Source organism: Pyrgilauda ruficollis, unplaced genomic scaffold, assembly GCF_017590135.1.
Source record: "Pyrgilauda ruficollis isolate IOZ18807 unplaced genomic scaffold, ASM1759013v1 scaffold57, whole genome shotgun sequence".
Taxonomy (NCBI): domain Eukaryota; kingdom Metazoa; phylum Chordata; class Aves; order Passeriformes; family Passeridae; genus Pyrgilauda; species Pyrgilauda ruficollis.
Window position 1 is genome coordinate 6,499,296 of NW_024527377.1, and position 13,758 is coordinate 6,513,053.

A 13,758-nucleotide genomic window follows, 5' to 3' on the forward strand; every position below is an offset into this window, starting at 1 on the left:
CGTTCCTGATCTTGTACTCCTCTGCTGGGAACAAGGGCTCCTTGCTGATTCTTTTGGGGAAAAGTTAGGCAACATCCCAAAGTTGGTGGAAAAAACAACTGGAGGAAAACTTTCTTATAGTTGCCTTGGAGGCTTGGAAATGAGAGCAGTGGGAAGCTGAACAAAGGGGTGGGGGATACTCTTGGCAGTTCCTCCTTGCATCCAGAGTGTAAATGTGAGAGCAGGGAAATGGCTTTTAGTTGTATTCTTTTGGAAGAGTGTCTCACAGGGAAGGGATCCCATGTGGAATAAAGAGTACGTGGGACAGTGACTGACTGTGTGTCAGGAAAGGGTGTTTGGGTGAGGGGCACCAGCTGTGTTTGGTTCTGAAATTGCCTGGTTTTGTAGTGTTTTGAAAGCCAGGTGTTTAAAAAGTTAGTATCTCGACTGGGCAGAGTATGGGGATTTGTCACCCCAGGTGAGCTCTGGTCCCCTTCCTGTGTTGTGAGGGCTGGCAGGTGATGCTGCAACGTTGAAGTGATACTGGTGGTGGAGTCAAGGTGCACTGAAACAGATTGTTGATGTAACTTTCCCTAAAATCAGCCCAGAGGTGTGAATTGGAATCAGCTCCAGACCCCTCCTGCTTGCCTTTGCAGCTGGATGTTTCAAAGTGTGTTTCTTGGTGTGTTGCTGATACTGCAGTAACATTTGTGTGTGTGCGTAGCCTCATTTACAAATTATTTGCATCTGGGTTTGCCCACCCTCCTCATGTGCTGACAGTTTTACACTGATAAGATAGTGGCTATTAATTAGTTTATTTTAAAGGCAGCCACATGCTTGTCATTCCTTGTCAGGTCAAAATGCTCTGAAGTCACCCATTGCTCAGCTTGGTGTTTTAATTAAAAAGACCCTTAAAAGAGGGTGGTTCTGTCTCCCTCTATTGCAGTCATGGCAAGTGTTAGTGCAGCAGTGTGCATCACTGCTGAGAGCATCCTCCCCCCTGGCCTCACATCTATTAGCAAGAGTAAACTAATGAGCAAAGAGCTGGTGGTGCTCACAATATCCAGCGTGAGGGCTTCCCAAAACTGCTGTAGGCTGACATGGAGAGAGTACAAAAGGCTGCAGCCCCTGACCTCAATAAAGGCTTCAAAAGAAACTCCTGAAAAGTTTTTGCTGCCCAAAAAGGAAATTCTTCTGGTAATGTAGCACTTTAATAGCCAAAATTACACCAAGGCTTCTGCTGACTGGGTGAAACAGAGTCTTTGTTTCACATGTGAATGCTGTTCTGTAAAGCCTTTTTTTGCTCCATTTATATATATTGTGAGGATGTTGAAGCCTTGGCACAGGTTGCCCAGAGAAATTGTCTGCCCCATCCCTGGAAGGGTTCAAGGCCAGGCTGGATGGGACTCTGAAGAATCTGGTCTAGTGGAAAGTTGGTTGGGTGGCAGCAGGGTTGGAATTCGATTATATTTATGGTCCCTTCCAACCCAAACCATTCTGGATTCTGTGATTCTGTTAAGACCGTGCCTCACAGAAAATGGTGGGGAAATCAGCAACTGCTCAGGCACCGACATTTGCTGCGAGTCTGGCCCTGGAACAGGAGCAGAGACTCCGTTCCGGGGAGCCCGGGCAGGAGGTGACAGAGCGATCCGACGCACAGGGCGCTCCGGGGAGCGGCTGCGGACCGGGCACCGCGGCTGCGCTGGGGCTCCGGCCGCTCCCCTCCCCGCAGCTCTCGCCGCTCCGGCGCGGAGCTGCCGCTGCCGGGCTGTGCTCCGTCGCACACCAGGTCGTGCCCTTTGCCCCAGCAGCGTTTGCCTCTGTCAGGCTGCGAGTGCTGAAGGCAGAGACCTGCGCTCTGCCTGTGCGCTGGACCGTGCTCGGCTGGCCGTCATTCCCGAGGCCGGGAGCCGCCGCTGCGGAGATGCTGAATGCTGGGGAGAGGGGAGACCGGGACAGCTCATCCGGCCAGTGCAGTTCGTGTCTAATTAAGTTGAAAACTGTCATCCTGTCTCTCGTCCCGCCTGCAGCCAGCCCGAGGCCTCGGCCAGGGGCCGTGGGCAGGTGACCCTCATTGCCACGGCCGCGCCATGGTGCAGGGCAGGAAGCTCCCATCATTTTTCCAACTCTTTTTTTGTTTGCATATATTTGAGATTTCCTATGAACTGCAAGCTCCAGCACAGAGAATGGAAGGTGATGAGCACTTGGTGTGGTTCTCCCACATCCCAAAGGCAATGTCCATGGGACAAAGCTCAGGTGTGACTGCTGGCAGTCATCAACTCCCTTTGTCTGCCCCATTTTCCTGGGAAGGGAAGTGGCTCTATGACAGTTGTGTGTGCATAAGAGAAAGATGGAAAATGGCCCAGCACCAGGTAGGGAAATTTATACACATTGGACTGAGCTGGAAAACCACTTGGAGGCCAGTTCAGGAAGCTCAAGGTGGGAGCAGACACTTCCTCATCTCCTTTACGCACCTTGGGTGGATTTGGGAAGATGTGTTCTCCTGTCTGGAAGGAGGGCAAGGGGCAAAGGCAGGTGGAGAGAAAAGTAAAAGAATCAAATCTCCTGGCTTTTAGGAATTTAACCCTTAGTGCTCTCCAATCCTGGATTTTGTTTGCAAATCAAAAATGGGGAAAGATTTTGGTAACCTTATAGTATCACCAACAGTTTGTTAAAAGACTAATTGCCAAGTAGCTTATGCATGTGGGACCATTAGTAATTCTGTAGCTATGCAAATTAAAACAGTGATGTATGATTTATAGCTTTAATAATGTTCTGAAGGCTCTTAAATTTTAATCACTTGCAACATCCTTTTTAATATTCAATTACTTTATTAACTAATTAGGTCACTTGCTGAAAAAGCACATAAGGCTGGTGCTATTTTAATATCAGCTGAACATCACAAAATACCTTTGAAATGGTGTAAATGGTTTATTTATTTTAAATAGATCATTAAGATGCTGTAATTAATAAATCAATTACAGAAAAAAAAGAGAAGAAATTGATAGATGCCAAATCACAATGGTAGTAGCTTCTCTGCTTACTTTATAAATGTTCACAGAGATGCTGAACTTGGTGAACATGGCCACTGAAGCACCTTCCTGGATAATTCGTATTCAGCTGAAGGGATAAGGTTTGAGATATGCTTGGTTCATTATAGATGCTTTTTGTATGGATTTAGCTTTCTGATTGATAAAAGCTCCACAAATGACCTTGAAAAGTGAAAGCACTTAAAAGGACAGCCCTCCTTTGCCTCGTGCTCTTTTGTCTGCCTCAAAAAAGATAAACCCGTGGCAATCTGAGAGCGCTGCCGGTGCTGGGCTGAAGGGAGAGCTCCGGGAGGGCCGTGGGTGGCTCTCACTGACCAACCTGCTCCCCTCACCGTGCACAGCCCTCGCTGCTGCCCGGGGGCTGCGGCAGCGCAGCAGCGAAGCGAGGAGAGAAAATTCCAGCGCGGCTGTAGTGCAGTTTTACACCTCCCCTTTACACCTTGAAAACTTCAAGGCTCAGAAGTTAAACTTGTCACCAGGGTGGCTGCAGCTCTGAAAGAGACTTTGAGTAATCTACTGTCTTAAAACTAAGGGTAAGACAAACACTGTTCTAGGAATTAAGTCAATCTTATTAACAGATTTTCATTTAAATTATATTGATGTGATGATACAGAGTGCAAATTTTCTCTCTTGAGAAGCTGCTAGTAAGATCTGCAGTAATTACAGAGCACTCATCTTCCCATTTTAACTTCTCTTGCTTCTATTTTCTTGCAACAAAAACCCGTAAATCCGGGGGCAAAAAACTTTGGTACAATTTCTGCTAAACTGAAGACTGCTCTTTACGATTGAGCTGCCCAGAAAACTACTCCAAATCTCAATTTATAGTTTCCTGGGAACTGAAACATACATGGTGTGAGTCTGGCTCTAAAGCAGAGTCCAGGGGAGGTACCAGACTGTTACTCCAGGTCCCCAAAACCAAAAAGAAATGCTGCTCCCATCCCAGGGGTGCCTGCAGCATAGCTGTACTGCAGCTGACAGTGCCCTGTTCCAGTAGTGGGGCTTGAGCTGAAATAATGGACTTTCTCTTAGGAAAATGCCACCTGGGTACCATTCCTGAACTGCTGTGAGAGGTCACTGCCTGGAATGACCATCCCTGGAAAGGAAGGACACACACTGCACTAACACAGGCTGTGCAGAAAGGATAGAGACCTAAAATAAATTCAATTCACATTTTATGGGAGCTGCCACAGGAAACAAAGGCGCAGAACAACGGTAAGGTACCAAATGCTGGTACAGCCTGGGACAACATATGAGCTTCTCACCTTGGAACAAGCACAGATACAGCTCTGGAGGGGTCAGAGATACCCATACAGTCACATGAAGTCACTGTCACTATTTTGAGGGGATTTATTTCACCCTACAACGCTCCTGTTGTACAACACGGCTCAGGGGCTGTTCTGAACCTCTTTACAAAGCCCCAGGTCTCAGTCAAATAGGTGCATTTTTATCACATTCCTGTAACTTCTCCCCAGCCGTTTATTCACGTGAGCGATTCCTGCGTCGCTCCAACCGTGTGGGAAACCCCACATCCTCCTGTGTCAGACCCAAAAGGACACAACTGCTGCAGTGGCAAACGAAAGGGCACCGGTGCCTCACGCCCAGCCGGTACCAGGAGAAATGAGCAGGCACAGGCGGCAGCAGAGCTCGGCGGGCCCAGCCCCGGCCCTGCCCCGGCGCTGGAGCCGCTTTCAGCCTTCGCCGCCGCCGTTAACCTCCCCGGCTCGATTCAATGTGACAGTGACACTTCACAGCACATTGCATCCAATCTCATTTGAAGCTGACAAAGATTGTTTCTGTTTTATATCTATTGGTTTATTAATGGCCTACAGCCTCTTAAGCAGATGCATATTCATTAGATAGCCAGCTGTTAGGAGGTTCCCAGATGTCGAAAGTAGCTCTGTCTTGGTATACATTCTTTTTTTTCCCCTTCTCATGAAACAAAGTAATTGTAGCTCGATTAAAGAACCAGTTAATTACTGAGCCAGAGCCTTATGGCACGATTTAAAAAAAAAAAAACCAACTGGAAATTTGTGAGGAGTAAAGACATTTTTAAAAATAAAGATGAACTGAGCCTTTGCTCAGCTGTGGTACACAAGCAGGATTTATGTAGAAATAGAGAGGCTGGATTACTCCATGTAAAGAACCCCCAGCTGCAGAATCCAGGGATACACTGAGTTTTGCAAAGGCACCTTTCTTAATTTTCCCCATTCTGCAGATTTTTCTCTTATCTCTTATTATTCCTTAAGTGAATAGTGGATGCAGAAACACATAAGAAATGAAAATGAGACACATCTCAGTTTTTAAAGGTCATTTTACATGGAGAAGAAAAATTCCACGGCACCCCAGCTAGATAAAACTGTGACCAGATCATTGAACAAGCTGTAGAGATTGACCTACAAATTCCAGGGACCATCCTTCTGAGTCTCACAACATTAATCCAGGTCACTGAGATGTCTTTGCAACTCCTTTGCTCAGAGCTCTAAAAGCAGCTCCCAGAAGCAGGGCTATCACCACCACCCCTCAGGAAGCCCTTTGCCCATGGAAATGTTTAAAACATTAAAGTCAGCTCGAAGTCCATGGGATCTGGGCAAAAAAGGTTCCTGGGGATTGTGGTTCTGGCTGTTGCACACAGCAACAGCCCCAATCCACTCCAGGAAGGAGCTGCACTTCCATCACCGGGAGAGGAAGAAGCGCTTGAAACCCTGTAAAAATGGAAAATCTGAAACAATTCTAAATTTTAGTCAGTGACACCTTGGAATAAAACTTCTGAGGAAGGAAAAAAATTAAAACCAGAAGTACCCTCAGCATTGAAAGCCTTAATCAGAAGCCAGCGATGGCAGTATAAAATGTCATCTGCTCTGAGTGTGTTTACAGTCGAGCACAGAGGAACATGGAGGCAATTTTGTAGAGTGACTCCTGGAGCAAAGGCCTCTGAGAATAAAAGTGTCTTTAGATATTTGTTATCCTGTTATAGCTGGTATCACCTTGAGTATACAATGCCTGCCTGCATTATGTAAACACTTCATTGATAAATCCCTCCCCCACCTCCCCTAAGCTGTGTCAGACTGTTCTTAGCTGACAGATAGAGCTGAAACAGATGCTGCTATAAATACCCTTGTTTGGCTGTTTTGAATATAATTTCTTTTGTAGAACATGGTGGATGCTCTAGTTATCATTGAACTTGCACCTGTGCTGGAATTTATTACTCCTTTGTACACATCAAGATGCATTTTTTTTAACGATTCTATAAAAAAACCAAACACAGGGTTGGGTTCTGCTGCCCTTTTCTTCCCTTCTGAAGCAGAGACAAACTTTACTAAGGATTGCACTCATTTTAATTGAACTCTTTTAAAGTTTAGAAGCTACAGAATCCAGAGGTGATAAAAGTTTTAACTCTCAGGACCAAACACACAGGTAATTTACAGAACAATGAAATTCTATATATTGAATTCTATGTTTCTGTATACAGATATACAACACCCAGCCAGTCAAACTCTTCTGGAAAAATCACACGTACAGCTGGACCTGGCTTCAAAAATGAAGAGAGGAGCTGTGCTAACACATCAGCATGATTTTGAATTCTGTAATGCAGCAGTTGATAACTGGTAGATCTGTCCCCATTCACACAGTAGCTCATTTGTATTTTCACCCAGAAAGGTAATTTCTAGCCTAGTGATATTATTTTGTTCATACCTCAACTATCAGAGATGGAAACATTTTATGGTATTTATCTTAAGCAAGTTCAATATTGTTTTAAGCAAATATCCATTTTATATTCAATCTTTAAATAAAGATGTAAACCACATTCTGCTAAGCACTGCTACCTGTGATCCACACGCTTGAGCTGGGGAGAAAACTTGCAGGCTCTCATCACTGCAGAAAAGATGCACAGGGATGCACCTGGCCCACGTTCTCAAGGAATCTTTCCAGGCTTTCTTTTCTGATGTTTGTTTTGGTTTGAAGGACTTGGTTCTCACCTGCAGAGGACCTGGCTGGCTGACAAAGCTGCTTCTCACACTCCACACACTCCCTGCTTCGTAAGGAGGATATTGACCCATGGGAGGAACAGAGATCAGGTCACCCCTACGGCTGTTCCCTGGGCCAGGGCACCCTTGACTGAGGTGTAATTGGCACAACCACAAAGGCCCATCCAAAGGGACCACGCTTTCCACTGGAGTTACTCCAGCCCCTGACAAATCTGCTTCATTATCACCAATGTTAATTAGCAGCAAAACCAAGGGTTCCTCTGAAGAGATGTGAACAACCTGAACAGGGACACAGTCCTTCAACTCAGAGCTGACTATTTCACTGGCCAAACCCACCTCAGAAGGACAGCATGAGGAACAGACTCATCCTATTCATCCCTGAACCTTCCAAGGAGGATTGAGAAGCACTGCACCCTCCAGCACGACAGGGTAGCACTGACTCCAGGTTTAGCTCTCCCCAGTCCCATCTCCCAGCCCTGGAAGGAGTTTCCTTGCCACCACAATTCTGCAGACATTGAACCAGTCTGAGCCTTCCCATCTGTTCCAACGAGAGGGTTTGAAGATGATTATTCCAAATAAGTGTAAAGGTTTCAGAACAGGAACCAGAGCCATCTCTCCTACTCAGCCATTGAAGGCTGCCTTGATTACTTTGATGTAACAACACTTGAAAGCTCCTATTCTTTGAAACTAATTTAAACACATTGAATTGTTGAAAGATTAAAAACCGCAGTCAGCTAATTACACTCACTCTCATCTCTTATTCAGCAAATGAATCACTTTTCATTACCACTTAGCTGAAGTACATGAATTTCTGCCTAATTAGAAATGTTGTAGATGGAGCATTAGCAAGGCTGGAGCGGGTCAGGATATCTTGCCTGCTTCATTTTTAATTCCTAACGGTAGAGCCAGATAGGAAAGGCTTCAGATAAGAAGTCATTAAACAATTTTAAATTATTTATAAAAATTACTTTGCCCAAATTATAATTATTTTTTTTTCCCAAATGCTCTCATAAACGTCAAATGGAATGAAAGGAAAAGCAGCCCAACATTGATTTTAATGAACATTTTAATGTTATGTATAACAGAACATTATGAATACAATGGAAACAAAGTTTTATCAATTTAATAATAAAAAAGAAATTCAACATAAGAAAAGGGAGGCAATAAATTTCATACCTATAGTATAGTGCTTATTCTTAACAATATTCCCAGCTTGTGAATATAACAATGTCTTTGTGTTCCAGATTCTAAAATCTTGATTCATGTGAACTTAAATGCAGAATTACAGAAGGAAAAACAAAACTCCCCAAAACCTTAATTCATTCTTTTGCTTTCAGTAAATCAGTAAAATCTTTGACTGCTACAGGTCTCCTTTATTAATATATATATTTTTTTACTCCTCTATTGGATTCCACAGCTGCTAATGCCATATTTACACAAAAGAATCACCAAGTGTTGTACAAAAGTCAGGATCCAATGCCATTGGATTAAGTCAGGTTCTAGATTTACATCACTGAAGTGTGATTCACCTGCTGCTGATGCCCTAAACCAGTGGCTCCTTAGGGACATGGGTGCTACAAAGGATGCCAAGTGCCACTGGAAAAGAACTCCAAGAAAGTGCATTTTCTGGAGTTTCTGAAAGGAAACCTTCCAGCAGTCTTGGATAAAGCTTCTCCCAGACTTGCAGGGGATATCAGTTGTAACATTAGAAGCACGTTAAGACCCCAAAAATCTGTTGATCACCAAATTGCTGAGAGAGGATCTTTACAATAAAAATTTGGGTAATATAGCAGTGTGGCTGGAACATTAGCAAAAGTATATATACATTCCAGGTCCCTTTGAATTAGCCATAGTCACATATGTAAGCCATTTCTGGACAAAAATATATATTCTTATAAAAAACTGATCATAGTACTTGAGTGACTTCACAATTGTGGACTCAGTGGTAGTAAAAGGAATGATCCAATTATGACAAAGCGATCAGGGAGAGGGGGAAAAGAAAGTCAAAGCTCTTCAAGAAAAAGAAAAGTATAAAATTAGATTCAAACATTTTTACCCAGTCCCCGATCCAGTCTTCCATCAAGTCTCAAAGTTAAAATTGGTTCTTCTACGTAGGAAAGGTTTTTTGATGGTCTTAATACAAATTATTTTGCAAAATCATCCAACACATTCCTTAGAAGAATCTCTGACCTCTCCAGAATTTGAACACTAGTTATTTCAACACTTAGAAAATAGCTTTTGGTTCTTTATGTAGACACTTTAACTGATAAAGAAAAAAAAAATTGATCAGTGTTTCCCATCCCTTCCCCAGCTATATTTGTGCAGCTAAAAATCCTTCATTCAGTCTGCCCATTTATTTTTATTTTAATCTCATTTTATTTATTTATTTTACAATCTTTATTTGCTAAAATTGGCAAAATTTGCAAAGGCATCTTGCTTGGGTTGTACAGTCCCAGGAGTCAGAGAGGTCATAGCCATGTTGGGTACCCCCATTCCTATTGAGCCCATTCCTGTGGCCGGCACTCCCATGTTGATGCCCATCATTCCCTGGTTCATCATGGGCGCGGGGCTCATGGAGGCCATGCCCATCGTCCCCGACATCACCCCGGGCACTGCCAGCCCCATGGGCCCCCCCAGCAGCGCGCTGCTCTGCGGTCGCACTGGCATCATGTTGGGCTGGGGGCTGAGGTTCACAGCTGCAAAGTTCTGGGTTATGACATTCATCGGTTGTTGCATATCTGCAGCGAAGAGAAAGAGCACAAAAATCACTGAGTGCAACCTGCTCATATTGAAGGAGCTCGTGTGTTTTAAGGAACTCGTGTGGTCACTGCTGTGAACATGAACACCATGGCCAGGCCTGCAGCTGTTTCCTGATTTGGACATCAGGAGGAATTTCTTTACAGGAACAGTGGTCAGACACTGGAAGGGGCTGCCCAGGGATGTCTGGAGTCCCCATCCCTGGAGGTGTCCAAGGAAGGACTGGACGTGGCACTCAGGGCTCTGGGTTGGGTGACAAAGTGGGGATGGGTCACAGCGATCCCTGAGGTCTCTTCTAACCTTAATGATTCTATGATTCTGTTGCACTCATTTCCCTGTTTTCTGCATGAAGACTCAGAAAACTTCTATAGAAGCTATGAATATCATTTTATACCAATAAATATTCAAGAGAAGTTCTAAAGATTAGGAAGCCCAAAGTCAAGATACAGCCACGGTGTAAGCTCTGCAGCAGAACCTGCACAGACACAGCCTCCTGACACACCAATCTCCATTTAGAGAACACTTGTGTCACAATGGCACAGTGGTTTATGAAACAAGTGTGACTGAAGGAAGGAAAACAGTAATGGACAGAAGATTTGGATCTCAGGGACAGCCTATGGAACACAGACAGTGCTCAGTGTGCATAACAGTGCAATGATCACTTACTCTGTTGCTGCATCATGGTATTAAGCGATGGCTGTTGGGGTTTGGAAGGCTGCATCCCAGGTACTAAATTGTCCAAACTGATATTTACACTGGGATCTGACCAAGTGGAGGGTAGAGTTTTGCTTGCATTTTTCTGGACCATCTCTGTCCTTGCATTATAAAGTGAGTTAGGCTTCGGCATCATTGGGTTCACGCTTTGCAGAGGCTAAAAAAGAAAAGTTTGTTGGGATTCACTTGAAACAATTTATTGGTAGGAAATAGGACTGAACAACAAGTATTTAGTTCTCCACAGAAGATAACAGAACCCACAAAGCAATGAACTTTAGCTCTTCCAAAGCAGGGCTGCCACGTGCTGTTCCACAGTTAGAAGAGTATTTGTAAGCAGAGGTCAAGTCCCACATCAATGTGGAGTGACAGTGACCAGCAGCAGCCAAGTTTTGAACTCAGACGTGCTGATTCTTTCCTCCTAATACCAAGTTGATCCACTACAGTTTCCAAACCGCTCTCCACAGCAGCAGGCACTTCTGTCTTTTGGAGAACAGACCAGTCCCCACCTCCACCTACTTGAGGCTGGGAACCTGTAACATTCTGTGGAGAATGGCCTTACACTACCAAATTCAACTGCTCCAAAAAAGCAGCTACACTTCCTGCAGGAATGAAGCCCATCTTCAAGAAGAGACTTTTCTGTTTAGGAAGCAATTGAAACATTTTTGACAAAATGCTGATCCCATCAGAGTGACCAGGTCTAATGCATTCCAGGAGAGGAATGGATTCATTTTCAAAGCTGTGATTAAGGAGAAGGTCATTAGCAAACTAGCAATAGCGGCATACCTGTGACCTGGACATGGGTAAACTGACACCCATAGAACTGGAACTCATCATGGAGAAATTCATGCTTTGTGAGGAGGTCATGGTTGTCTGAGAGGGTCCCATCAAATCAAACAGATCCATAGAATTGGAAGCAGCTGAAGGCTGGCCCGGAGCTGGCTGTGAGCCACTGAAGAGCTCTAGAGCTGGCTGCTGTGCTGTGCTGCTGAAGAGCTCTCCAGATGAAGCACTGGCACAAGGAGAAGCTTGGTTGAAGGCACTCCAGTCACCAAAGTCTCCATTTCCGCTTGTTGCTGTACCTGAAGAAAAGACAACAGTGTGGGAGGAAGGAAGACAGAGAAGAAAGACAAGACTTAGAGAAAGGCACTGAGCAAATGCCATATTCCATGAACTGAAACAAATGAGAGCTGATCTGTGTCCGTCTAGATTAACATCTGCAGGTAGAACCTCCATCTGGACATCACTCCCTCTCATGAATATTCCAACAATTTTAACAAGGTACGAAAGGAAACATGAAACACCCGTACACAGAAAGTAGAGGATGTTTGATAAGATGTCACCTGTGGATGCCAGGCAAGCAGGGACAGGTTTGTTTCAGTTGAAGTACAACTGGAAGATAACTTGGGGTAGACTGGAGACTACAGTCAGAACAACACTGAGAACTTGGATAATATTTATCAACCTCTTATCTTGGCATTCTGGTATTTGCAGAGGGAGCAGTTGTCAGGAACAAGCTACTGGATAAAGCAAATTCCATCATAATAAAGACAACTACATTCAAATGTGGTTGTATGCAACTGTAACTTTTTGTATAAAACCACACTGAGGGGAATAAAACACAGAACTTTGAGAGCAGGTTGTCAGGAAAAGCTTATTTGAGGTGATAAGGAATAAGCACTTCCATGAAGTGCTCAAATAAAACACATTTGTTTTTTAAAATTTGATTCCTGAACTAAATGCCTTGATTTGAAGCAGAAATTCAGTCTTGAATCAATCATTTCTCTCAGCAGCAGCTTTACTGAACTCTTGTAGTTCATCACTTAAACACTATTCCATTTCAATAGTTGGGGTTTTTGGAGACAAGTGTTTAAATCAGAACACAGAAGTCAGAGCTCTCTCTCTGTATTTCTCTGTGAAGGCAGAGCCAACAGCACGAGCTGTTTGCAGACACCTGCAAGGTCACCTCTTCAGCATCACAGATGTTGTGACACAAACCAGTGAACCGAGAGCGTGTCAAACCCTGGAGTCAAACAGGAGGAGATGTTCCCTCCCTCAAAACACGTGTTTCCCTATTAACAGGGAAACTGTTGATTCAAACACTGATGGGGGAAGAAAAGCTTAAAACAGCATTTGCAGAAGATGCTGAATATAAAGCAACACCATTTAAACAGCTCACAGGCTACACAGTGAATCACACTCCGAGCTTGGGCCACTGGCCAGCTCAGCTTTTTGCTTCTCCCACTGATTCACTTTTGGTACCTCAGCTACATCACAAACAACACTGCTGCCATAGGAAACGAGCTTTGAATGCTGGTGAACATTTAAATCATCTCTTGGATTCCTTAGCTGACTGAACAAAGACTCAAACATGTAGAGCTGGGGCAGATGAAACCAGTGCCAGTTTCTATTTCCTGCCCTATGCAATGGCTGCTTCCATAATGTATTCTACCCACTCATGGGTAACTGCAGCAGACTTTAACACTTTGTGTAAATATTTATCAACATACACCTTCAACCTTTAGTCATAATTCTTTACCAACACATTACAATTTAAAGAAAAGCAGAAGAGTAAATTTGTTCACAAAATCCAAGTATTGCCAACAACTCCAGTGCATGAAGTGGGCTAATATTCATTAGCTCAGGGCCTTACTAGAACATTTGCTTTGATCTTCCTCACAAAGAGGCACTATATTAGAATGTTTCAATTAGTATTACATATTAAAAATTAAAACCTACTTTAAATATTCCTGATAGATAAGTAAATGCTGAATGTGCTCCTTCTGTGTTCAGACCTGTGCATTGAGCACCAATAATGGAAGAGGGGGTAAAAGGGAGGAGGTTTTGCCCCTTCAGTAGGACTTCAAAGATGATTAATCAAGAAGGAAAAGATTTCTAGAGGGGCTTACACTGTTCAGGAATGATTAATAATTTCACAGGACTCCTTGTCCCTTGCATAATGGTGATTGGAATAGATTAATCATGTTAATGCAGATAAAGGATTATATCAATTTAGACTGTATTAACACAGGAGTTATTTGCATAGTAGGCAGCTCTGTGTTTGCAAAACAACTTGGGTTTGACTGTGAAAGCTTGTAAAAAACCAGAGCAGTTCTTTCCTACCAAGTACACTGAAGGTTTATTAACTAACCCAGGCCCAGCAGAGCCTTCCCAATACAGCAAAATAAAGGAGGAGATGGAAACATGCTGACTAAAGCTGGCTCCCAGGTAGATTGGCTGCTCAGCCTCTTTGCTGTTCTTTTCTCATTTTGTAC

General features: G+C 43.8%; 1 protein-coding gene across 1 annotated transcript in view; it reads right to left on the reverse strand.

Annotated features, from left to right (window-relative positions):
- Positions 1-8,063: 8,063 nt before the first annotated feature.
- The window catches only part of CLINT1 (clathrin interactor 1), a 46,410-nt gene continuing 40,715 nt past the window's right edge, over positions 8,064-13,758 (reverse strand). Inside the window, exons 10-12 of the mRNA XM_041481980.1 lie at positions 11,270-11,565; positions 10,439-10,643; positions 8,064-9,753 (exon numbers count right to left, since the gene is read on the reverse strand). Coding sequence (XP_041337914.1) covers positions 9,413-9,753; positions 10,439-10,643; positions 11,270-11,565 — 842 coding nt within the window. The 3' untranslated portion in view covers positions 8,064-9,412. The remainder of the gene's footprint in view (positions 9,754-10,438; positions 10,644-11,269; positions 11,566-13,758) is intronic.